We start from the raw sequence: 23,939 nt of genomic DNA on the forward strand, positions 1-23,939 counted from the left end.
GTCACACGACTGAATTACACCATCCATCGTAAGTCCACTTATCTTGTGAAGATTGTTCTTGCTCTTGTGACATGCTGGTAAAGTAATCAATAGAAGATGGAGAATGTCTAACCTTCATCCATGCTTCCCAATGTTTTCCTCTTCCTTATGCTCCCTTCCATACTTTTCTCATATTTATTCTCATAGACGAACAACAATCGCTAAAAACACATTATTATAAAACCCCATTTCTTATCTTTCACCTCTTTGTGCTCCACAAGTTTATTTGTAATATTTTTACCATTATTTTTAGAGATGCTATTCAGAGACAACTTTTAGGGTACTGGTTTGGCTTAGACTAAAGGTGTTTGCTATAAGCCTACATTTCAGTTGTTGCTGCATAGTTGGCTTACATGTCTGTGGATAGCTTGAGTGATCTGTATCCTCCATATGTTCAATCATTGCTTTCCCTCCACTTGATACAGTGGTGCATGGGAAATGGTTATGGCCCCCTCCCTGCAAGAACAAAGCCCACTTAACGTGATGAGTTCAACATCTGTGATGACACAGAACATGTAGTAATTTCTGTATTTTTACGAAAACTGCAACATTTGGCGTACTAACATGAATACACACTATAGCTACAAAAATGTTCTTAGAATGTAGTCGCAAGTGGCGGACTTTGGAGTTCAAAGCCAGAACAACTATTTTTTGGCATTAGAATAAACTGTTTTGAAAAGCCTTGTCATTCTGGAGACGCTTGAGTTTGCTGGTCCCCGACTGGAAAACAGATGTATTTAATGGCAGGGAGAATGACTTGTTAATATCGGACTCCAACTTTGAAGTGTATACCATTACCTGTAAGTTGGAGCACTAAACTGTCAATGACATATCTCCAACATGGGTGAGAATCGTTTCTGCTTGATCAGGTCATCGATCTCAATGCAAGCATATTCACTAATCATCTTTTCATCTCTACTATGGATATGGAGTTAATCCACGGTGACATCACAGTAGGGCTGGGCGGTATGACGGTATATACCGTGCGACGGTAGAAATGTGTCTACCGGGAGAGATTTGGCTATACCGTTTCAACCGCGGTTTACTTTTATACTATATTTTTGTATTACACGTGTCAATTAAATGTCTGGTTGTTATATTGTATAAAAGCCATCATATAAATAGCATTCTTGCGATATTTAGAATTGTAGTTAAACCTTTTTTTGTTTTGCGGTTTTTGTTTGACGTTGATGCACATTTGCGTTGGTCTGATGGAATTTTCGATGTGGAGTCTAAGCGGACCACATTCATGCTGATGCTAATTAATTATATATTTGAGGACCCATTCTGCAGGTAACCAATTCGATTTGTTGTTCAAGTTGTAAAATGTGCTGTAAAATTATTGTTGTAAAATTACACTGGTGGCGTTGCTAGTATTCTTGATCTACGATGAAGGCTAACTACTTACTAACTGAGAGTGAGGTCATGCCGGGATATATCAAACTGAGGCTTTAACGTATCAACCGAGCTTTAACGACGTACAATCACGTACAGGCGCTGGGGGCTGCTGATTGGGCCGGGTTTGGTTTCGGTGACACCCTGTGTTTTTGTCTTCTGGGGGGGGGGGGGGGGGGGGGGGGGGGGGGGGGTGACGGCGTCCTCAGTCGTCAAGTTGCTACACCTGGGCCCGGTGGTTTCCTCCCCTTTAAGAGGACATCAGAAGAGAGAGACGACCCTTCCTTTTGTCCGCAGCACACTTTTGTTTTGAGTTGTGGCAACCTTTTGACTTTTGTTAATACACCTTTCAACACTGCTCGCTATCATGAGACACTCACACACATGTACACCACTGATTTACTAACTTGCATACCTCAGGTTTAGTTATTGGGTGTACTTTGCCTTCAACAAGGGCACAACCATTGTTATCTCACATATTATTATTATTATTATTAATATTATTTATTTTTGCCCCCCTAAAACTTTGTTAATATTTTGACTACTTCCCTTTAAAAAAACACATATATTCAAATTTCTGGTTGCGCATTAGGTACGTCAATTACAAGACAAATTAATACAACGAAACATACCTACTCGTATACTGTAGGTAGGTTGGCCTAATTTGTTAAGTTTAAACATATTTGACAAATTACCTACACAAAAGTGAGTAAATGAACTAATGGCCAAGACCGCAGACCTTGGCCTCTCGCTCGCACACACACACTCTTTCTTTCTCTCTCTCCCGCACCGTTGCGCTCTCTGCGCATAGCGGTGTAAAATGAACGACAACAATAAACAAATGCTGAGTTTTGTGCAAGCAATTTAAGGTCGCGATTCTTGCCACAAATATCGCAGGCTTCATTCAGTGATTGAAACAAATATTATTAACATTAAAGTTTTACAGTATAGAACCGACATTGAACGCTGCGAGCAAGCTTTGCTGTGGTAAAAATTGTGATGTAGCCTCAAGTTGCTAGTTGTTGAATGGTAAGCTAACTCTAGCTTACATAGTTTACACACTACTTTAGCTGTAGGCTCAAGAAGTTTACCGTCAACTGACCAAAATCCGAGATATTTCCACACTTCTTTTTAGATTTTTGAGGGTTACAATCACTTTCTCTGCTGCGGTCAAGCTGAGTTCTGCACTTTCTGCCATCTTCCACGCAAGTAGCAGTGACAGTTGACTTTCTTTTTTTTTTTTTTACATTCAAAATATTTATTTTCACATTCGAAATTCGTTTTTCTAACCACTATTCGAATATATATTCGAATTTAGAATATTCGTTGACAGCCTTAATAGACAACCAAGGTGTCAAACGTTTCGTCTTGGTAGCCATTGAGTTGCTTGTATTGGGATTAAGTTCCGTAGCACGGTTTAAGTAGAAATTAAGTTTTTCTGGCAAAAAGTGAAGCTAGCGGTGGCTAACTTGCTAGCCACAGTCACTGACGCCACTAACGTCACCAACGTCACGAAAACTTGCGTGACTATCTCTAGCAGAACATTAGTTTAGCAGCTCGTTAACTTCTGGGAGATGGCTAGGCTAACTGCTTTACTGCAAGGCAGCTGCAGAAACGCCACAAGCAAAGAGGCCTGGGTGATAACTATTTGCTCATTTTGCTTCGTGATATGACATACAATTGTAATGTGTATTGTACAATATAAGCTAATATCATTAAGGAAGTACATCTACCTTCGGAAACGGTAGTGTACTATTTCACTGAAGCATTAGCATCATGACATTAACCTCTGTTGCCCGGGCAACATATACTACAGCGGTCTATGATGCATCTGTTTTCAATTGTTAAAATAAACATTCCTCACAAATACGTTATATATAATATTCGTTGTAGGATTTATTATGACATTAGATTACAAGTTAACGATCTGTGGGTGAAATGATGCTTACCTGTGGTTTCAAACCAGTGTAGCTCACTGCATTGCTGTAGCCTAGTCTAGTATCTAACAAAAACATCTCCACAGCTGTTTACAGTAGTAAGAAGTCAAATGGCGGCACATGTTCGGCACTACTCTTACTTAAATTAAAAGTCTTTCAATAGGTGAAACTATCTGACTAGTGACTACTAACCTGAACATTGCCACAGCCTAAACTTTGTCAATCTAGACCTCAGCCTAGACCATTCAACGGAAGTAATGTTAAATCGAATTCAACCAACGCAATCGCTACCAAGACAGTCTAGTAGTAGTAGTAGCCTACAATTTACCGTCGCAATTTCTCCACAAGGTTATATCGCAATTGCCTTGTTACTGACAATGATCGCTACCACTGACATTTATATGAATGAGTGATTTTCCCCTAAATAAATGTCAAGCTTATTTACTTTTTTGGCGGCATATTTTCAGTTAGCCTATGGTACTATTTGAATCGCGAATTCATCTGACATAGCTACTGCTGGTAACATCTTTGTTAAAATAAGCTTCAAAGGGGTTTCTTTACTAATGAATGCAATGTGAGTAAGCTGAATGCCTGAAAATATCACAAGAAGGGAAAAATTTACAATGACGTTTAAGTCCTAGAGATTAGGTACATTTTTACACCGGTCTGCCAAATTATTCGTTTTGATTCAACTATGAGGTTGCTGATCACCATTCCCTCTTGCAGGGGAAATGAGAATATTTCATTCTACTCTTCACTCTTAGTATTTTGAGTTGCAAATGAGCAGAACAAAATATGCTTTTAATATATGTAATCTTTATAAATAAGTAGACTATGCATTTTTATGTAAAATATACAGAAATATCAGTTGTAAAATTTAATTTAAATACGGACACCTGCAACCAACAATTTCTCAAGCACACCCTACAATTTCCCCAGAAATTGTACCCTCTCTAGTTATTATTACATCTTCTTCTGCCATGGGAGTCTATGGCAGCCCCTAGAACTGTATTGTCAGAAGTTGTGAAATTTGGCACATTCTTTGGGGCCAGTCCCTTCATCAATTTCACCAAGTTTCATTTCTCCATTTCAAACCCTGTAGCGCCACCAATGGGTCAACGTTGAAGGTGTATTTACACACTTTACTTTTGAACCACATGTCTCATTTTGGAAAATGAGGTATCGTTGTATTCCCTGGATCAAGACGAGTCCAACGTCCTATGACGTCATACCCAGTTATATAGATTTTCTGGCATTTTGAATGTTAAGGAAAAGCGTACTTTCGTATCTCCTCCTACAATTTTTGTTGAATCTTCTTCAAAATTGCCACAGATTATGTTCAGACCAAGCCTCACAAGTTATCGTATGGATTTTTGATTTTCGAAATCGTTTGTTAGTTACAGCCAATCAAAATGATGTGGCCGAATTGACGTGGCTGCCATTTTGATTGAATAAATATGACGTTTTTTCCCTACCCCTCCTATAAAGTTTGTCCAATCTTCACCAAATTTGGCATATATCCTATTCAGGCCAAGTCTCACAAAAGACATCACATGTTTTTTTTATTCTAAACCTTTTGATTGGAACAGCCAATCAAAAGGTTGTCAACCAAGCCACCATAAAAGAAGTAAGGTCATATATTAGCGCCTCTTTACTGCATTGACACCAAACTTTGTATAAGGACTAGGGACCCTGTTCTAAAAAGGTCCAATAGGTCATGCCATTTCACCTCTAGGTGGCGCTGCAATAAGCAAACATTTGTTTTCACATGGTTTTTGATTTTCAAAACTATTTTTCCGGTAAAGCTGATCGAAGTCGGCGATGAAGCCGCCAAAACAGGAAGTGAGATAATATTTCAGGAAATAATTGCTGAATTTACATCAAACTTGGTGCAGGTGTTCGGGACCCTGTTCCAAAGAGGACCACCAAAGGTTGTGTCATCTACCGCTAGGGGGCGATCCCGTGTCTGACACATGTTAACTTGTGATACCAGATGAATTGATGCGGCCGCCATTTTACGTTTTATAAAAAGTTTTTTCCCTAGACCACAATCACCTTGACATGTCAAAATAGGACTGAATTACAGCTGTTTAAAGGAGACATGACATGAAAACTTCATTTTATGAGGTTATTTAACATTAATATGAGTTCCCCAAGCCTGCCTTTGGTCCCCCAGTGGCTAGAATTTTCGATAAGTGTAAACCAAGCCCTGTGTTATGGAGGATTATAGGGGCCAAAACTAAATAAATAAATACTTGGATAAATAAATAATTATATAACACATTTTTTTCACATGCTGTTGCAACAATTACCGACGTTAGAAAGACTACAACACCACACCGGATCTAGCTAGACCGGAAATAAAACAACAGGCACGCCACACACACACTTGTTTGGCTTGCGAGCCGGCTAAAGAGTTGTAGCAGAGCCCGTTTACGGATATTAGACATTCTCTGGTAGTAGGCAAAATTTACGTTTTGAGTGGATGGCGAGCACGAGACGCCGAAATGGATGCCAATAAGATTCTGAATTGAAAGTTTACTTTTAAAAAGTTGCCAAGTGGATCCATTGACAAGACCAAAGTGATCTGTGTGTTTTGTCGTTGTAAACTGAGTTATCATCGCAGCATGTCCAGTCTGAAATACCACTTGATGGCCAAGCACACAGCTGATGCGATTCATGCGAATTCTCCGCCCCCTCGTCAAAGCCAGGCGATTGCAATGTTGTTTTCAATAAAAAAATATTAGCACGAAGCAATCCGAACCACTTTTCCATGTTGATAAGAGCTTTAAAATTGAAAAAAGAATGGGACAAAAAGAAATCAAGGGACATTTAGAATAGATAAAAATGTGCGATTAATTGATTAATCGCGAGTTAACTATGACATTAATGCGATTACTCGTGATTAAATATTTTAATCGTTTGACAGCACTAAAATATATATATATATATATATATATATATATATATATATACACACACACACAAATACATGTAACATTTATATATTTTGTGTCATTTATTTAAGCTTTGTGTTATATAATTATTTATTTATCCAAGTATTTATTTATTTAGTTTTGGCCCCTATAATCCTCCATACTGTGTGTCCTTCTCCGCCTTTGACAAAATGAAGGCTCAATTGCTCTGTTTGAAAATCTCCTCCTAGTGACGTAGATAGGAGGAAGGTTACCTCCCCTCTCTCTGCTGTGCCCGCCCAGATCATCTGGCCCGCCCATGAGAAACTGAGCTACCACCGTGCAAGGGCGAGTGCGATATCGGTTTTTCCTGAAGAGACATCATGGCGAGCAAACAAACGAAGCATAACAGTTGCTCAGTGCTTGGATGTACAAATCAAAACAAAAGTAAAGTGATAATTGTTTTATAGCGCCACCTACGGGCGTACGTGGGCCACTAGCCGTCTGGGAGTAATGAGTGACCTGTTGTATCATTGGGCCAAATTGGAAAATCTTTATTCAACTTCTTCTATTTCTTCCGTGACACCCTTCAAGTGATATACTTTTGACCTGAATCCAATGATTAGTCATCTGAATAAAAACCACTCAAGTGAAGTACTGCTTCTTGGATGATTTGTGCTCCACATCAGCTCTTCTCACACATTTGCCTTTGTTTCCATGGGATTCATGGAATTGCTAGTTTCTGCTCCACCATTGAGTAATAAAAAATATAATATAGGACAGCAATACTATTTTTGTGTTATCCTTTCGCATTACACACATTTAGTCAATGTTCTTAAACTCACCCGATTGTTGTCATTTTACCATACTGTTCATATTGAACAGACATCAGTGTTTGGGAAGATTACTGTATATTTCCACTTTTTATTTGTATTTCCATCATAAATTTGGTCTTTAATTTCAATTGGAAGTGGTATTAAAAGGTCTTAAGTCTTAAATTTAACTTGCCAACACCTGTAGACACTCTGTGAACACCCTGGACCCCCACTCCAAACACAGTTGGTGACAGAGAGGTGCAGACATTAAGTTAAACATAGTTATGCCTTAAGAGTAGAGTAAAAACTAGAGACTAAATGTGTAAATGGATGTTGAAACTCAGTTCTCTGAGTTGGTACATGTCAGTTTAGGCAAAGGTTGTCTTATAAACATCTAGGTTTAAAAAGAAGTCAGATTAGATTGTAACATTTAACAAACATTTAATTCATTAAGCAAGTTGTTTAACTCAAACCACCATAAAACAGTACAAATGGCATACAAAGCTGCAGTCAGATTTGGCGAAATTGTTAGCTTGGACGTTATCTTGACATACAAACATGGGGTCTTGATGGTGATGATGCGCACGCAGCTTCAAGGCAGAAAGACGCGTTCTATTTCACTTTTACTCAGGGTCGGACTGGCCATCGGGAGACTCGGGAGATTTCCCGACCGGCCGCTCAAACAAACGGCCGCTACGGCCACGGCACTATTCAAGAAAAAAGATCCTAATAGTTTACGCTCACTTTGAGAACGGCCTTAATACCATTTAACTGGAGCGATCCAAAATCCAAAGGGTGGGGGTGGGCATTTCCCCCGTGTAAACTCGAACGTTGCACCGTCCATTTTATAGATCACGATTGGTCAAAAATCAATCGTCTTCCGGGTACAGTCAATTCGTTGGAGCTATTTTAGCTAACGTCGTTGTTTCTTTAGCAAAGAAATGGAAAGGAAAAGAAAAGGAGAAAAACAATGGGCACAGCAAGCAAATGCTGCACAATGTAGCAGAATAGAAAACATGTTTACGCCATCAAAAGACGGAGAGTTTGCAGCCTGAATATGTGGCTGTACCAGAGGCACCAGGTGCAAGTAGCTGTAGCTGCTGTAATTTCAATTCAAATTATTTAAATGATCATTCAAAACCATATTGTTTTAATTTTTCTAAAACATTATACATTTGGTATTACTGTTAGCCAATATATAGGCTATACATTTTAAATTAAGTAAAATAAATGGCCAAGAGAAAAAGGCACTCATCTAAATATGCACAGCATGTTTTTTGGCTTTAAATAATAAATGTGCTATTTGGCTCAAATGCAAATGTATTGATTTTTTTGTTCTATGTATTAAAGCAGGCACAGGTGACACAGGGAAAGAGAAGGAGGCTGTTGTGGTGACAGGGTCCAGTGGAGAGACTATGACAGGTGCAGCACTAAAACTGTACACAATAGTCAGTCTGATAACAGGGTTATTATATGGAAATTAGTTTGTTGAATTGATCGGCATTATTGAATATATTTAACTAATTATTGTTCTTTAGCAACATCAAATAGCAGTGGCAGAAACAGAGACAAGTATGGAAAAAGAAAGTAAGGGAGAAAGTGGAGGGAAGGCGGTAGGCCGGTCTGTGTTTCAAAGTCCCGGGCTGTTTTTCAGTCCCAGTCCGACCCTGCTTTTACTGTACCCTACAATGTTCCCGCCATTCCCCCTTTCTGAATAAAGTTCAACTGATGTGATTTGTTGATTTCTGTTGCTATGAAAACCATTTTAGCCAAGCTAACTAACATTGTTTTTAGCTAGCTTGCATTACCATTCAATCGCTAACAAAACATTAGTAAAAAATTGCTTGCTAATAGGGCAGAACTTGTTCATGCAGGACTCTCTTGGGTATCCAGCATGCAGTGCGGCATGTAAAAAAACTTGTGGAAAATAGTTTGGTTACAACAGCCATGCAAGGGATTTCAGTTGTTGTATTCGTTCAGTTAGACGTTTGCAATTTTATTGTTTGTTAGTTAACATGATCTTGTGGGTCACCCTGATTGTGCATGTTGTGTAGTTTAATAGGGGCAGTGAGTCGGCTACAGTACAGTCATAAGCTAGTTTTGCAAGGGATTGAACATCACTCCTGCCCTAGCCCAGTGACGCATGACTACTGTAAAGTTTGCATTGACTGAGACTCTGGAAATATCAACTCTATAAGAGTTTAAAGGTCCACGGTATTCAAGACATTTTTGGGATCTGTGTCAATAAATCAAATGGTTTTGACAGATGTTTTTTTCTAACCTCATTGGCTTCAAGAGTACATCATTCTGAAGTGTAATCTGCAATTTTACCTTGAAATGTCAACCATTTCTTAACCTTTGTCCCAAAGCTAATACTCTGCCCTTTCTATTCATAAAATCTCAACAGTTGGTGTGTAGCAGAGAAGATAAAGAGACTGACTTGTAACCTTATGCTCATGAGTTCAAATCCCCATTCAGCCTATTGTTGTTGGCCACACATGAAGTCGTTTTGCTCTCTTGTTGTCCAACTCTCGACCTTCTACAATGTACATTTTTATAATATTTTGCCATTTTGCGGAGGAACCCGCATCGCTGCTTGCAGCTATATTTTTTCTTGGGTTATTGGGTCTGTTAGCAAATAAATATTTAATCTCCAGTATTTGAAATGCCTTTCGAAAACCAAGTTCAATTTCAGACTTACTGGGCCATGATCAGATAGCACAGGGGTAGGCAACGCTGGTCCTCGAGGGCCGCTGTCCTGCATGTTTTAGATGTTTACCTGCTCCAGCACACCTGATTCAAATGAATGGTCATTACCCGGCTTCCGCAAAACTTGATAACAACCCATTAATTTGAATCAGCATCCGCTCATGTCGTTGACTAGTGTCTTCCGCTACGCCGACTCTGGTCTCCGTCTCTTCAACCTTCTGTTCGAGTTTCTCCATCCGTTGTTTTAGATCCGTTACCGACGTTTCCAATCTAAAAAGCGAGGCCTTAGTGTTGGTAAATGACTGATTTTCTTTCCTTAATTCTTTCAGTTCTCAGTGTCTCCGCCATGTTCGTTGCTCCTTCTTCCCCACTAGCTTCGCCTGGGGCAACATTAAACAGTTGTCCTTTTTTTCCTTTTGCCTCTTATTTGGATTTTTACTGCTTCCCTGCGTTTCTTGTATTGATGAACGTGCTCATGTCTTCCCTTATGACCAGGCCCAAATGTAATACGCAGTTTTTTTCACATTTTCTGCGGTTACTCAGACTGAAAATCTGCGGAATTCCGCTAGCCTTCCCGTTCTTATGTCGGAGCGACAGTTTGACGGCAAATGTGGTTGATTGAATGTTGAAAGACTTTGCAAAAAAGTATTGATCCATCCTCATAAAGATCGATAGACAACTCCCTGGCCCTGTCTCTTGCTGTAATTTGGGTCGATAAGTGTTTCCTTTTCAATTCTTAGCATTTTTGGCTAACGTTTTAATAATAGAGACGTAATATGAGTTGAAAAGTGTATTTGCATTTTGCCTCAGACCAATGCGTTCCACTTGAAAATCTGCGGGTTTTCGTCGGAATTCTGCGCCCTTGTATTCCGTTTGGGCCTGCTTATGACTAAACTTATTCCATTTATCATCAGAATATTATCATAATCTCGCAAACAGCCAAGCCACACCGAATTTTGAGGGAGCTAACACGCCTTGCAACCTTTTGTATTTTATATTGTAAATTGGCAACTTATATTTTATTTAATGGCAACTTATATTTTATTTTATTTTAATTGTATTCAACTTAGTATTGCTAGTTTATGTATCCTTAGTATAGTTAGACCATATATTTACATTTAAGATTCCTATATGTTTATTGTATGCACCTTCCTGCCAGAGCAAATTCCTTGTCTGTGCAAACTTTCATGGCGAATAAATCCCTTTCTGATTCTGACTTTCTCAGAACATGGCGTCACCAAGGGTGTTTACCCACAATGGCCTTACAGATGAAAACATACCAGTGACTAAGCTGATGAGTTGACAGAGCAGGCCAATTGACTTTGGAATACAGTGTACAATGATGAGTGAGTGTCCTACAGTTTGTAACAAACCGTAAAGCTCCATGATACACAGTATACAACATGGATTTGCATGTACATGCGTTCATGTACAGCAGATCACCATAGTCAAGAGTGCTAAAAAGTGAATGAAGCTAGAAGAACCTAAAGAATAATCATCCTAGACATAAACCTACTAAGCGTACGTCTTCAGTAGTTTAAACATTTCACCTTAAACATTTGCATTGGTCAGGTGACTGGTTGTAAAGACCGATGCGTGCAGCGCAGAACCACAGATGAATGTGTAGTAAAGTCGGCATAAGACGAGATATCACCGGCTGTCTGAATATCATATGCGCTCCTCACTCCATGCTGGTTGCTATTTGTCATAAAAATGTAATTGTTCTGAAAAAATGTATTGTCTTTTCACTTATTCGGCAATACACTGAACATGCAGTGCATCTCACAGGAAATGTTAGCAATTTTATCATCACAATCCAAACCTCACCACCTTCTATTTCAATAACCAGGTTGCTTTCATTAAAATATCTTTGTGTTGTCTGGTGGTTCCAATCTCTGTTCCTCAAGGACTGTATCATGTTTTTTTCTCTTTTCTACACCTACTTTAACTTCTTGTATTGGGTGCAGTATATTTCCCAGTTACACTACACTCCAATGCACCACTGCATCTGTTGTGCCATTTCCTGAAAGATACTTTTGTTACCCACACCACTTAATTTGTCAAATGTCGCCCCCTTCCCCCCTCTCTGCCCACACAATTGGCATGGGAAATAGTCCCTTGAAGCATAGAAAGGTCCTGTATACGAGGTAGATCATTTTTACAAAAAAAGGTGGTGTGTCAACTGTGTTCTTGAGCATTGATGAGCGTCATTTTAGATTAATACATTATTAATCAATGTGTTTGTTTGTGTCCACATTAGGGGACAGGAAAGTGCTGGTGTTGTCACTAGTAATGGCGCCAACCCACCAACATACACAGCCCTGAAGGTAAACTGTAAACACTTAGCATATATGTATATTATGTGTCTTATATGTCCCTAAATCAACTTTTAACCAAGCTTTCTATGAAAAAAATCATAGTATTAGCTTTACTTTATATGTGTAGTCACATATTCAGGGTTTTTCCTGGGTCAAAATGGGTCTTCGGTGCTCCAAAAAAATAAATGTGTGTATATATATATATTCTTTTTTTTTCTTTTTTCTAATCAATGTATTTATTCCCAAGTGTTTTGCACCCCCCACACACACACACATAGTTTCGTCCTATTACCCCTAAAGCAATAAAGTTATAGAGTATGTTTTAAATGGCATAAATGCTGCCAATTAATAATTGATGTAACAACTTATTGTAAATGGTCAGTAGCCTAGCCTATCGATTAAGGTAGGCCACTCTGAAGCATGTACACTGCCTGCTTCATTTGATCTTGATAGGCTAAGCATTCTGTAGCAAATATTAACAATATACCCACTTTTTATTAATGAAAACTACTTCATCATCATAATGGACCTAAAATACAAACCTGCGAAAGGGCAGCAATCGCTATCAAATCAACAGACATGTGCAATTTAGCTAGCAGGGGAAGAATACAAACAACAAAATCACCAGTTAACTTGATTTAAATTTGCAAGAACTATAGACTTATACAATAACGATCTTAAGAACTGACAACATAAGTTATACGTTCTCAAGGACGCACACGCGCAATCTCAACTGCGGTGTGAAGCGCGTATCCGTGCTATTCTCCGACATGCACTCACTGCTGATATACGGATTAAACTTTTGTACAGCCTGATTTCTAATACCGTGACGGCAGAAATGTAGCCATAGAGGAAACACTGCACTATATGCTATCATTCCAAGTTAAGAATACCAATGGAGGCTGCGTTTGAAATCGTAAATCAAACTTTTGTCAGCATTTTGAGTGGAAATGTAATTAGCATTTGTAGGCTACAGGTGTACTATTCGTGCACGTCGGTCTGGCCCTCGCAGCGGAACGACAGTTTAGTGGCCGCTCTGTCCATTCCAAGCCCCCACCTCTCGGCTTGAGGCAACAGCCCGGGTGGATGTAGGTGGTATTGCATTTCCGATTTTCTACCCGACTCGTCCGGTCGTTTTTATTCTATTAACTCCAGTCAACATATCTAAAACTATCTCCCCCAAAATTTTAGTTCGATTCTCGAACCTGGCTCATACTACTAGCTTTTTCATAGAATAATTTTTCCTGATTTTTGATAAGATTGAAACCAATCCGAAATGGGTAAACTAGCAGCCCATTCATTTGCTTACGTCAAGAAAAGTTGCCTGGAAACGTGCTCGCGGATACGAACAATGAACGAGCACAAAAGGGAGCATAAGCAAATCGCTGATTTTCCTGAGCTGAATGAGAACAAGGAGAAAGGATTTGATAATCTACAGCTGCCTGCCTTTATTGTAGCACATTTTAACACCACAACGATGGCATTAACAATAAGCTAGTAATGGTAAACAACACTCATCATCAATATAATAGTAACAAAGGTATAGGCTTAATTTGCTTTGCAGAGCTAGAACAACGACGGAGCCAGATATTCAGGTTTACAGTTTATTTATCCGACACAATACATAAGCAGTTAAACTATAAACACGAAGCAAAAAGAACAACGTATAGGCGCTGCACGTATAATACTACAGTACTAATAGTATTGATTTTCGTAAAGTTCACATGTAGACTATCTGCTTCTTGATCGGACTTGTACCATATTCTGACAGTTTTCTGCAATGCCTTAGCTCCAGCTCACAAGCTCGCGACTGGTTGTCGCAAAGTATGACGTATACAGCTAGTTGCAAGCATGCACGAGTTTCGGAGCTAGGAACAAGCTTCTGCACAAGACCGGACGAGTCGGTCTGGAAAGATGGCGCAGTCCGTTAGGAGCTCTTGCTTGCCTCACTGCGCCACTGAGCACTTTTCATAGAAATGAATGGGGACGCCATCTTGGAAGACAGAAGTAGCTGTCTCTAGTTATATTAACTCTATGGTCCATTTGCGCACCTCACTGTTGCGTATTGCTCAGACAAGAACACACGCTTATCAACTTGATTATTATTGATCAAAACAGAACGAGGGTTCGGCTGTAGCCTACTTGAAACATACTATTGAGAACATATTTGCTGACATGCATTGCACGCGTGATGAACACAGGTTTTTTTGCCTTTGGCGCTCGGGATTTCTCATTGGCGCTTGGGAAAACGGCTTTGGCGCGTGCCAACATTTTCTCTATGTAGGAAAAACCCTGCATATTTAGTACCACATATTTATATGTATTAAAACATATATGTTTTAATAAACACATCTAAAGTCGTAGGTTTGATTATTAAAACTATAAATAAATGAAGCACCCAGGTAGAGTAGCTGAAAGGTAGACAAACATTTGAAGCCAGTCCCTTAGATGAAGTAGAGAGTGAATAAGGGATGTTTTAAAAATAAAAAAATAAGATATGCAAGATCCTCTTTTACATACACATCCAGAAACTTTCCATGGGAGGTTTGGTGTTTCCCCTACCATTGTTTTGGAGGGCGGCTGTTTTCATTCATACAGGCAACTTGCTTCTTGCTCATCGCCTCAAAAGTTTGATTCATTTGGGACCTAAGTTTGTGCAACGTTGCTGTTGTTATTTACATGTATACACTGTGCCAGCTGTGTTATGCTAGCTAGTTTCATTGTGACTGGCAACATACTACTGTTGCTCATCCACAGATGCCCTAATAAACGCATAGTTCTCTTCTCTTGCTAGGCTACCTAATTGTGCTACCAGGTATCTCACAATGCCTTTCAGGGCCTGACACGTGACTTCCATCGAAAATGAATGGGAGGCAAGATTAAGGTCTTCCGCCCCCCCTGAAAAACTCCTAGGGGAAACACTGAAGATGAGATGGGAAATTCCAAGTTAGCCATTTTATGGGAATTTCCTGGAATCAAAGGGAATTAATTGTAAATTTGGGGCCATTCATACAAATTGTATAATAATCACATTTTGTTTGGTCATAAACAGACATGCATGCAAACTACTACAAATGTGAGAAAAAAAATTATAATTTGTGAGTAGAACTTTAATCGATTATTTCATTAAACAACAAAAAACCATGAATGTTGAATAATGAATTTAATTAATGCGATGGGAGGAATGCATTGTGCTTGCTGGTGGTGTGGCAGTAAGTAGCTAAGTACCGTTTTGTGTGCATGCGATTGAGGAATGTTCAGGGTAGAAATTAAACTATTCTCATTAAAATTTAAACAAATCTTATGCTGAAATATGATTTATTCAACTGCATTCAAGTTCCCTGCTGTTTTGCAAATGTCCAGTTCATTCCCATTAATTCCCATATATTCTCGTAAATTTCCATATATTCCCATGGAAAGTTTCTAACTTGGAACATTTCTGGCATTTTGCAACCCTGCAGGGAACCCTCTATTTGTTTGGTGTGCATGTATGTTTTGTGCATATGTATAACAGCAGTTTTTTTCTCTCTCTCTTTGTATTAGGGCATGGGGTTAGTGAACAATGCTTTCCCTCCTGAGGATCTTCTGAAACTGCGCTATGGTAACCTAGGAATTGGCCACACACGCTATTCCACTACTGGCATCTCTGAGCTGCAGAATTGTCAGCCGTTTGTGGTAGACACGCTACATGGCAAAATTGCTGTTGCACACAATGGAGAACTGGTCAATGCTGCAGTGCTCCGCAAAAAGGTGGGCAATGTAACTGTGCATGAAAGTAACATTGATCACGATTACTGTACAGTACAGCTTTGGCAAGTCACAAGCTATATTATCTTGTGTGTATCAATTTTTTTTCACTTATTTTCCCACCCTAACTAGTCCCTGAATTTTAGCACTACATAGATGCTGTCTGTGTCAAAACGTTCGTCTTGATCTCGATTGCAATGCGTGCCCTTTCACGGTTTAGGCAGAAGTTTACGTTTTTGTGTTAAGTGCAGCTGACAGTAGCTAACTTTCTAGTCAGAAATGTCACATGATGCGCGTTCGTTACAAGACTTTTAAAATAAATGCAAGCTGGCATGAGCAAGTGGAGACTGACTCAATCAGTACGTTTTCATGATGGTATCAATTCAAATCTAGCTTTATTCGGATAATGCAAATTTTGGGGGCAACTGCTATTATCCTAATACATATGGCAGTGAATAAACCGAATCATTGGCCGAAAGCATGTGTAGCAACTGATAATGTAATAACGGCCAATAACGTAATAATTTAAATGTAATAAAACCAATAACGTAATACATTTCCACTAATGTAATAAAGTTGTTGAGGCAATAATGTAATAACGTTTTGCCAATAATGTAATAACTTATTACGTTATTGGCTGGTTATTACGTTATTGGCCTTGCATTGGATTTTTTTTTTTTGAAAATGTAATAACCGACCCAATAATGTAATAACTGCCTGGCCCCCAATGGTGGAACCAGCTCCCCACCTCCATCAGGGACACTGACTGTCTCCCCACCTTCAAGAAAAGGCTCAAGATGCACTTGTTCCGGGAGTACAACGGCATTTAGGATTGCTTGGCTGGACCTGATGTTAGTTTCCGCCAGGATCACAATGACTCTTATTGAGTGATTCGTTGCTCTTGTAGGTTAGTTATAACTAAGTTAAGTGTTGTACTCGCTGTGAAATATTTTACTGTTGGTTGTTCTGGTACAGTCCTGCACTTTTTGTGGTTCATGTTGTTTTAATTTGTAACTTGTATAACTGCATGCTCTTATGGGTCTTCCCTTTTGGCACTTGTTTCGTTTTTTCACAATGTATGCTTCATGTTTTGGTTGTTTGCAATGTTTGGGACTACCTCGTTGTTATGATCAGTGACCTATGCTCTTTTGTAAAGCTCTCACTTGGAAATTGCTTTGGATAAAAGCGTCTGCTAAATGCATACATGTAAATGTAATTAAGGTATCACTTTATTTTATCTTCAATTTCTGGAGAGAAAGTGTCATTTAGCCTTAATATTGCATCTTGCAACAGATAATTATTAGGTCGGATTAAATATCCGACCTTACAGATACCCCTCCAACCTCGAACCACCCTCCACAAGAGGCCTTAAATGAGCAATTAAGTCCATTTGGATTTGTACCGCACTCTTAGGGTTCCGTTATGTTACTCTGAGTATCCAACTCTTTGACCATGCAGGCGCTTTGATGGAGTATTGAGTCTTTCTAAGTTCTGCGTTGCAGTTTTCAGTACGGTTTCGCAATTCACCGCCGGAACGCTAGGAGCTACGGGATAGAGTCGTTATCTGACCAATGACAGCCCCGCGGTCTCCATAGGTCTCAGTCGCCTCGACTGGTAAATATTTTGGGAGGCACACGTCGGGCTACCATAAGCAAAGCTTTACTTTTACTCTGGGATTCTTGAATCGGCAAAAAAAGTGTTAGGGCCAGTCTGATCTACAGATTTGGCTTGCAGATTTGGCTGAAAATGAAGTAACTGAGCTGATAATGTATAATATGTAAATATGACTGCAGCCCCCTCATTCAATAATATCATATCATACTGCTTTAATCACCATTATTTAAAAGCTAAATGTTTGTCTGATGCATATAATCTAGATGCTGCTCCTAAACTGATGCCCTAACCCTAACATGTGCAGATATGAATGCTTGCTCGGTTTGGCTCTTGAGTGCCTCAAAATGGGAGAAAAAATGTTTGATCAAACATTCAGGCAACAATCTCATACTCATTTTAAATGAACCAGTATATTACACATAGTTCTGAATGGCCAATATCATCGCAATACAACCTCAACATGAGAACACGCACAGTCTGCGCTAAAAGCCCGGTTTGACAGGTACATATACTATGAACTCAAACCTTCAGAGTTTGCAGATCTAACTCAAAGATTTCCAAGTTTCACTTTCTTCGTAATACACCCCACTGGCATATATAACTGAGAATTTTTAATTAATTGCAATACACAGTCAATATTCTATTGCAAAACATGCTGAATAACTCAATAGGTTATTTCATATTATTCTCTAAGCAGTTATTTTGTCATTAAGTTTAATTTTCATATCAGGCTTAGTTAACACAATTAAATTTCTTAATCTACACTGTCATCTAATGGATACAACTGAAATAAAACTAGCCTACTTGGGTATAAACCTCACAGCTGTCTTATTACAACAGATATCAGTGTTTCCCCTATGTTGATTTTGTCGTGGCGGCCCGCCACGGCTAAATTTCTTTCGCCACGGTATCAGAAATAGGGCTGTACAAGATTTTAGGCCGTTTATCAGCAGTGATTGTTAGAGTGCATGTCGGAGAATAGCACGGAAACGCGCATCACAGCAAGGGAGGGGGGGGGGGGGGGGGACAGACCTGCCCCCACTGCAAAAAAAAATCCTTAATTGCTCCTTTAAGGCCTCCTGTGGAGGGGGGTTCGAGGGTGGAGGGGTATCTGTAAGGTTGGATATTTAATCCGACCTAATAATTATCTGTTGCAAGATGCAATATTAAGGCTAAGAGTGACACTTTCTCTCCAGAAATTGAAGATAAAATAGTGATACCTCAGTTATTACATTATTGGCTCGGTTATTACATTTTCAAAGTTTTTTTCCCAATGCAAGGCCAATAACGTAATAAGTTATTACATTATTGGCAAAACTTTATTACGTTATTGGCTCAACAACTTTATTACATTATTGGCAATTTATTACGTTATTGGTTGTATTACATTTAAATTATTGCGTTATTGGCCGTTATTACATTATCGGTTGCTACAGCATGTCATATCCCACTACGATACGTGGCGCTGTTTTCATTACAACTAGTGGTGATACAGCCCTTTCCGCTTGACCTCGTCACCACTACCAACAACAACATCAACATTTCGAGAAAGACGGCGAACGGAGAGCAGAAGGTGAAGCTACATCCCTCTACATTTCGTGCATGATGACAATAGGAGTACTGCGAATGCAAACGGCGCTATTGGCTTGCGTTGTTTGTTTTTACCGGGCCGACTCCCGGCAGCGACAACTTATCGTCTTTTTCGACTTCCAGGTCACGACCTGGGAGGGAGGGCGGCGGGATATCAAGCATCCGCAAAGACGCAGAGTCCTGTTCATAGTCCAATTCACCGTTTACAAGCATGCGATACCCGAATTATCAACCGACTCGGATCGAGTTATCTCGGGGTGTCGATCGGTTCGTAGTCGGACCGCAATTATTCGAACAAAGGACGGTGTTTACAAGAAAGGGAAAATTCAATTTCAGTCCAAATAAGCCAGTAATTCGATTCCATGTAACCACGGTGAGTGAACAACATTTTTTAAGTAATTGTTCTACTTATATAGCTAGCTACAGTTGAGCCATCAGCCATGGTGGTGTTATCGCAGAAAACATAGCTGGCTACATCCGTAGTGTCACCCTGTTTGTTTTGCGGATATTTATCAGTTTTGTTAGCTATAGCTAGTTAGCTTCCAGGAGGTACTGCCAGATAACAAGTTTTGTTATGGTTTTTCTTTATGTTTTTTTAGAATATAATAACAATAATATAATATTTATAATGCACCTTTCTTGCACTCAAAGCCCTACAGTACAGTAAAAATTACAACAATAAAACATAATATACAACAATAATAAGATAGTTAAATTAACAATTAAAAACCAGATTAAAAAGGTGATGCCTAAGCGAAGGAGCATTTCTGATGAAAACAGGTAGTTCCACAATTCACCGCTGGAAAAGAGCGTCTGCTAAATGACCAAATGTAAATTCAGAAGCAGTGCATGAGAAAGCCCTTTCCCCCATGGTCTATCATTTGCAATGAGGCTGGTACAGAGTGATAGTCAGCTGACCAAAGAAGTCAGGGGGGTTATGAGGTGTAACCAGATAACAAATGTAAATTGGGGCCTGCTCATGCACTGCTTTGAAATTAAGTATAAACATTTTACAAAATCAGATTGGACTGGCAGGCAACTTGGAGAGAACAGAGGTAATATGAAGGTGTGGGTCAGGATACGAGCAGCCGAATTCTGTACAAATTGTATCCTCTTTAATGAGTTTGCCGGCAGACCTACAAAAAGTGAATGACAATAATCAAGACTGGATGAAAGAATACGCCTTTCTACATCTGGCAGACACAGAAAAGGCCTGACACAGGCATTATTTCTGAGATGAAAAAAAAACATCCTGCTTTTGTCATAAAGAGTTGTGTACCAAAGAGTACCACCAGGTTCCCCACTTGGTTTGCAGGAGTAATTGAGCAGTCATCCACAGAGTTTTAAGTTGCTGCATATTCTTATAGCAGTCAGTGCCAATCAAAATAATTTCAGTTTTGAAACATTCTATTTCCCAAACTTACTATCCACCAGTTTGTGATTTGCAGCAAATAAAGACTGTGGAGGATGCTAGTAAACAGTCTGGCAGAGGGCTGATGTAAATCTAGGTATCAACAGCATAGCGATTACCCAGAAGTTTGGGTTAGGTTATCTGTCTAAAAGGCAATATTTCGATTTTGAACAGAATGGGACACAGAACTGACCCCTGCGGAACCCCCTGACGCATTTGATTGGCTGGGATCTACTTATGACAAATTGTGAACACTCAGCTAGATAGTATTTAGAACAATGCCAGGAGCGCCAATCCACTGTGTTGTCTGTCTACCAAGATAGTGTGTAAAATGCGGCAGTGAGGTCCAAGATACTAAAAGCTCCCTAGTCGGCATTGGTGTAAGGAACTCATACATGACCCCCACAACTACTATATCCAGACTGATTCGAAAAAATTCTTACAGATGGTTCATAGATTACTTTGCAATTGATCCATAAATACACCTTTGAGAACCTTAACCAGGAATGGTAAGTAAGAAATGGACCTGTAATTGGACATCTCAGCAGTGTATTTTCAATTTTTTAGGGACTAGTATAACTACAGCTGTTAAGAGCAGAGGGGACAACCCCATTTTAACTGAATCAGGGCTTGAAATTATGAACATTTTGGTCACATACGCTCCCGAAATTTAGTCTGTGCGATCTCAAAATATATAAGAGCATTTGTGTGAGTGCAAATAATCACTATGGTGCGACGTTTTAATTTCTTACAAAATGCTTGCTGATTAGCCTACTTCACAGTACCTGCCTGCTGTGAGCTGACACTGACCAGTTCACCATTCTATCCAACGTTACATAACCAATTAAACTTCATCTTAACGTTCTAAACTTTACTGCAGATTTTAGATTTAAAGGTTAATAGTTGTCAGTGGGAACAGTGGCCTGGGACATAAGGGGGAGGGAGGGGAAGGAGCCACTGGGGTAGGGTGGGTATGTGGATTGTAAACAGGCTTGTGGAGAAGACCACATTGCTAGCATTTGCGAGTCAAATAGACAGCCAGAGCCAGAGACAAAAGCTAACTTTCCACATCCCCCAAGAAAATATTAAAGATGGTTGAAATCAGATTAAGTTAATTTGGACTGTTTAAGGGCTGCTTCATTTGATCCACCACATGGATTATAATTTTTCAATAGAGGAAGGGAATGATTGCAATACATTCTGCACCAGCGACGGGGTGCTGTACTTGGCAGAGGGGTTCCCTGCCGTCACTGGGCAGAAGAGACTGAGAGTTTCTCCTGAACACGGCTCTTTCAGCAACCTCCAGCGAGAGGAGGAAAGTTTGGCCGCTGGAAGGCGAGAGCATCCTTTAAGTGAAAGAAAATCCTTCATATCCAGGATGTCAAACCTGTTTGCGAGCGGGATGTTCGGAGGTGAAGGAGAGAGAGACAGGCACTTAGCACCATGTTTGTTCCTGCTGAAAACAGTCTGGTGCTCCGGTAGATGTGCAGATTAACTCGCGGGAGTTCAACGAGTGGTCCTCTGCTGGGATGTGGCAGAGCTGGCCTTTTCTTTAGGCAGTTCTCTTATGATGATCCAAGGATTGTCAGGCAGGGCTGAAACAGCCTTAGGTTGTAGAGAACTCCACAGACGATGGAGCCGAACCATGGAAGATTTGGATCTTTGTCCGCCACTGCTTAGCAACAGCTGTTGCTCAGCGAAATTCTGGTGGGACTGATCGATTTTGAAAACAATAAACTATGAGGGGCATCAAATGATGATCATAAGGCCTGGAGAGCAATCAATGCCCTCCAGTAGTTAAAACATACCGTATTTCTTCGAATAATCGCTTTCTTGAATAAACGGCGCACCAAAAATGAACGTTGTGTAATAAACGCCGCCGTCGAATAAACGCTGCACCAAAAAAAATGGAAAACGGTTATTTAATTGGTTAAATTCTACCCCAGTATTTATTACACATGTGCATAACTTTCTGCACAGCTTTCTGTTTGAAAGCTAACGTGTATGAACATTTAGGCATGCTGCTTCAGATTTCTACACAATGTAGAACACTTGTATTTGAGACAGTTGTACTACCAACTCACACCTAATTGATAGCCAATGATACAGGGAGTTGCAACACTCATAGACAAACAAAGAATAGACAAGAAGGTCAACGGTAGTAAATTAAACCTGCGTTTTTAGCTGCATGATTCATTTGTCACAATGCCAGCAACAAAGTTGTCTATGGCTGCACTGCAGCTACAATTCACAAAATCTCTCTTACTAATTAAACGCCGCCCTCGAATAAACGCTGCACCAAAAATGAACGTTATTTCACTGCAGCGTTTATTTGAAGAAATACGGTACATACATACTCCAACCAGCTAAAAACACCGGGGCCCGTTCTCCGTACGTCGCTTATTACATCCGAGATCAAATGACACATCCAAGAAGACATCATCTTGCTAATCATGATCTGGCTAATTTGGTTCTTCCAACACCCTTGTTGTTTATGATTAGTATAGCTGGATTGAGTTATGCGTTGGTCTAAAAGGGGGTATATATCGATTGTAGAAACCTTGATCAGCAACGCTGCTATTGGCTGCTCACATAAGTCTATGGCTGCTCACCATGGCCAAAAAGAGCGCCCCGTGTTTTCCGCAGAGCAAGAGCTTGCTCGAAGGCTACTCCAAATTGGAAGATTTAACCAAACTGCAGGGAACACCTCAAAGTCTGCAAAATCCAGGAGAGGGCTGGCAAAAAGTAGCAAACAAATTACATGTAGTGACCACGTTAGATGTTTTATCGTGTATTACAGTAGGCTATTTGTCTTTGTATTTTCATAATTAATTTGTTTATCATCTAATGTCAAATAATAATTTAATGTGGTTCCAACAAATTAATAATGTAAATGACCTCACAATAAAACCGAGGCTATAACTCAAAAAGTAGGCTTTAGCAGCCTGTCTCGCTGTGCTAATTGGATCTATCTATCACGCAATATGCGATTAATATTAAATTCTGCTAATTATTTGTACCTTCTGCAACAGGTTTTTGTCGTAAAAACGGACAACACACGGCTGTGACAGACTTGCTGTATCACCTCTGCTTGTAAAGTATGGAGCTAGAAAGCTGACAAAAGTATCTGAATATGAAAAATGAAAGATCTGAAATATTTGTGTGTCGAATTTCATAAAACTGAAAAGAAGGAACGTGTTTTTGAAACTGCCGGTAGAGTCGTATTTATGACCGCACAGACATAAAGGATATATATGGTTTCGGCAGAGTCTTGGGTCTCAGAAAATATCCTTATTTTGGGGATTGGACGTATAGTTTTGCGTTTAGGTTAACAGTGCGTGTCCACTGCAGCGACGCGAATCGCTTGCCATCACTCGCCTTCCAACAGTTCACCACGCTCGGGGGCGTTTCACACAGATTCATGTAGAATGTAGTTCTCTAAAGTCACT

The 23,939-nt window shown here is 39.7% G+C and overlaps 1 protein-coding gene across 1 annotated transcript in view; it reads left to right on the top strand.

Annotated features, from left to right (window-relative positions):
- ppat (phosphoribosyl pyrophosphate amidotransferase) overlaps nt 1-23,939 on the top strand; it is a 36,079-nt gene that overhangs the window by 1,269 nt on the left and 10,871 nt on the right. Inside the window, exons 2-3 of the mRNA XM_047036772.1 lie at nt 12,071-12,137; nt 15,672-15,878. Of these exons, the coding sequence (XP_046892728.1) occupies nt 12,071-12,137; nt 15,672-15,878 (274 nt within the window). The remainder of the gene's footprint in view (nt 1-12,070; nt 12,138-15,671; nt 15,879-23,939) is intronic.

Source organism: Hypomesus transpacificus, chromosome 16, assembly GCF_021917145.1.
Source record: "Hypomesus transpacificus isolate Combined female chromosome 16, fHypTra1, whole genome shotgun sequence".
In the NCBI taxonomy this organism is placed as follows: Eukaryota; Metazoa; Chordata; class Actinopteri; order Osmeriformes; family Osmeridae; genus Hypomesus; species Hypomesus transpacificus.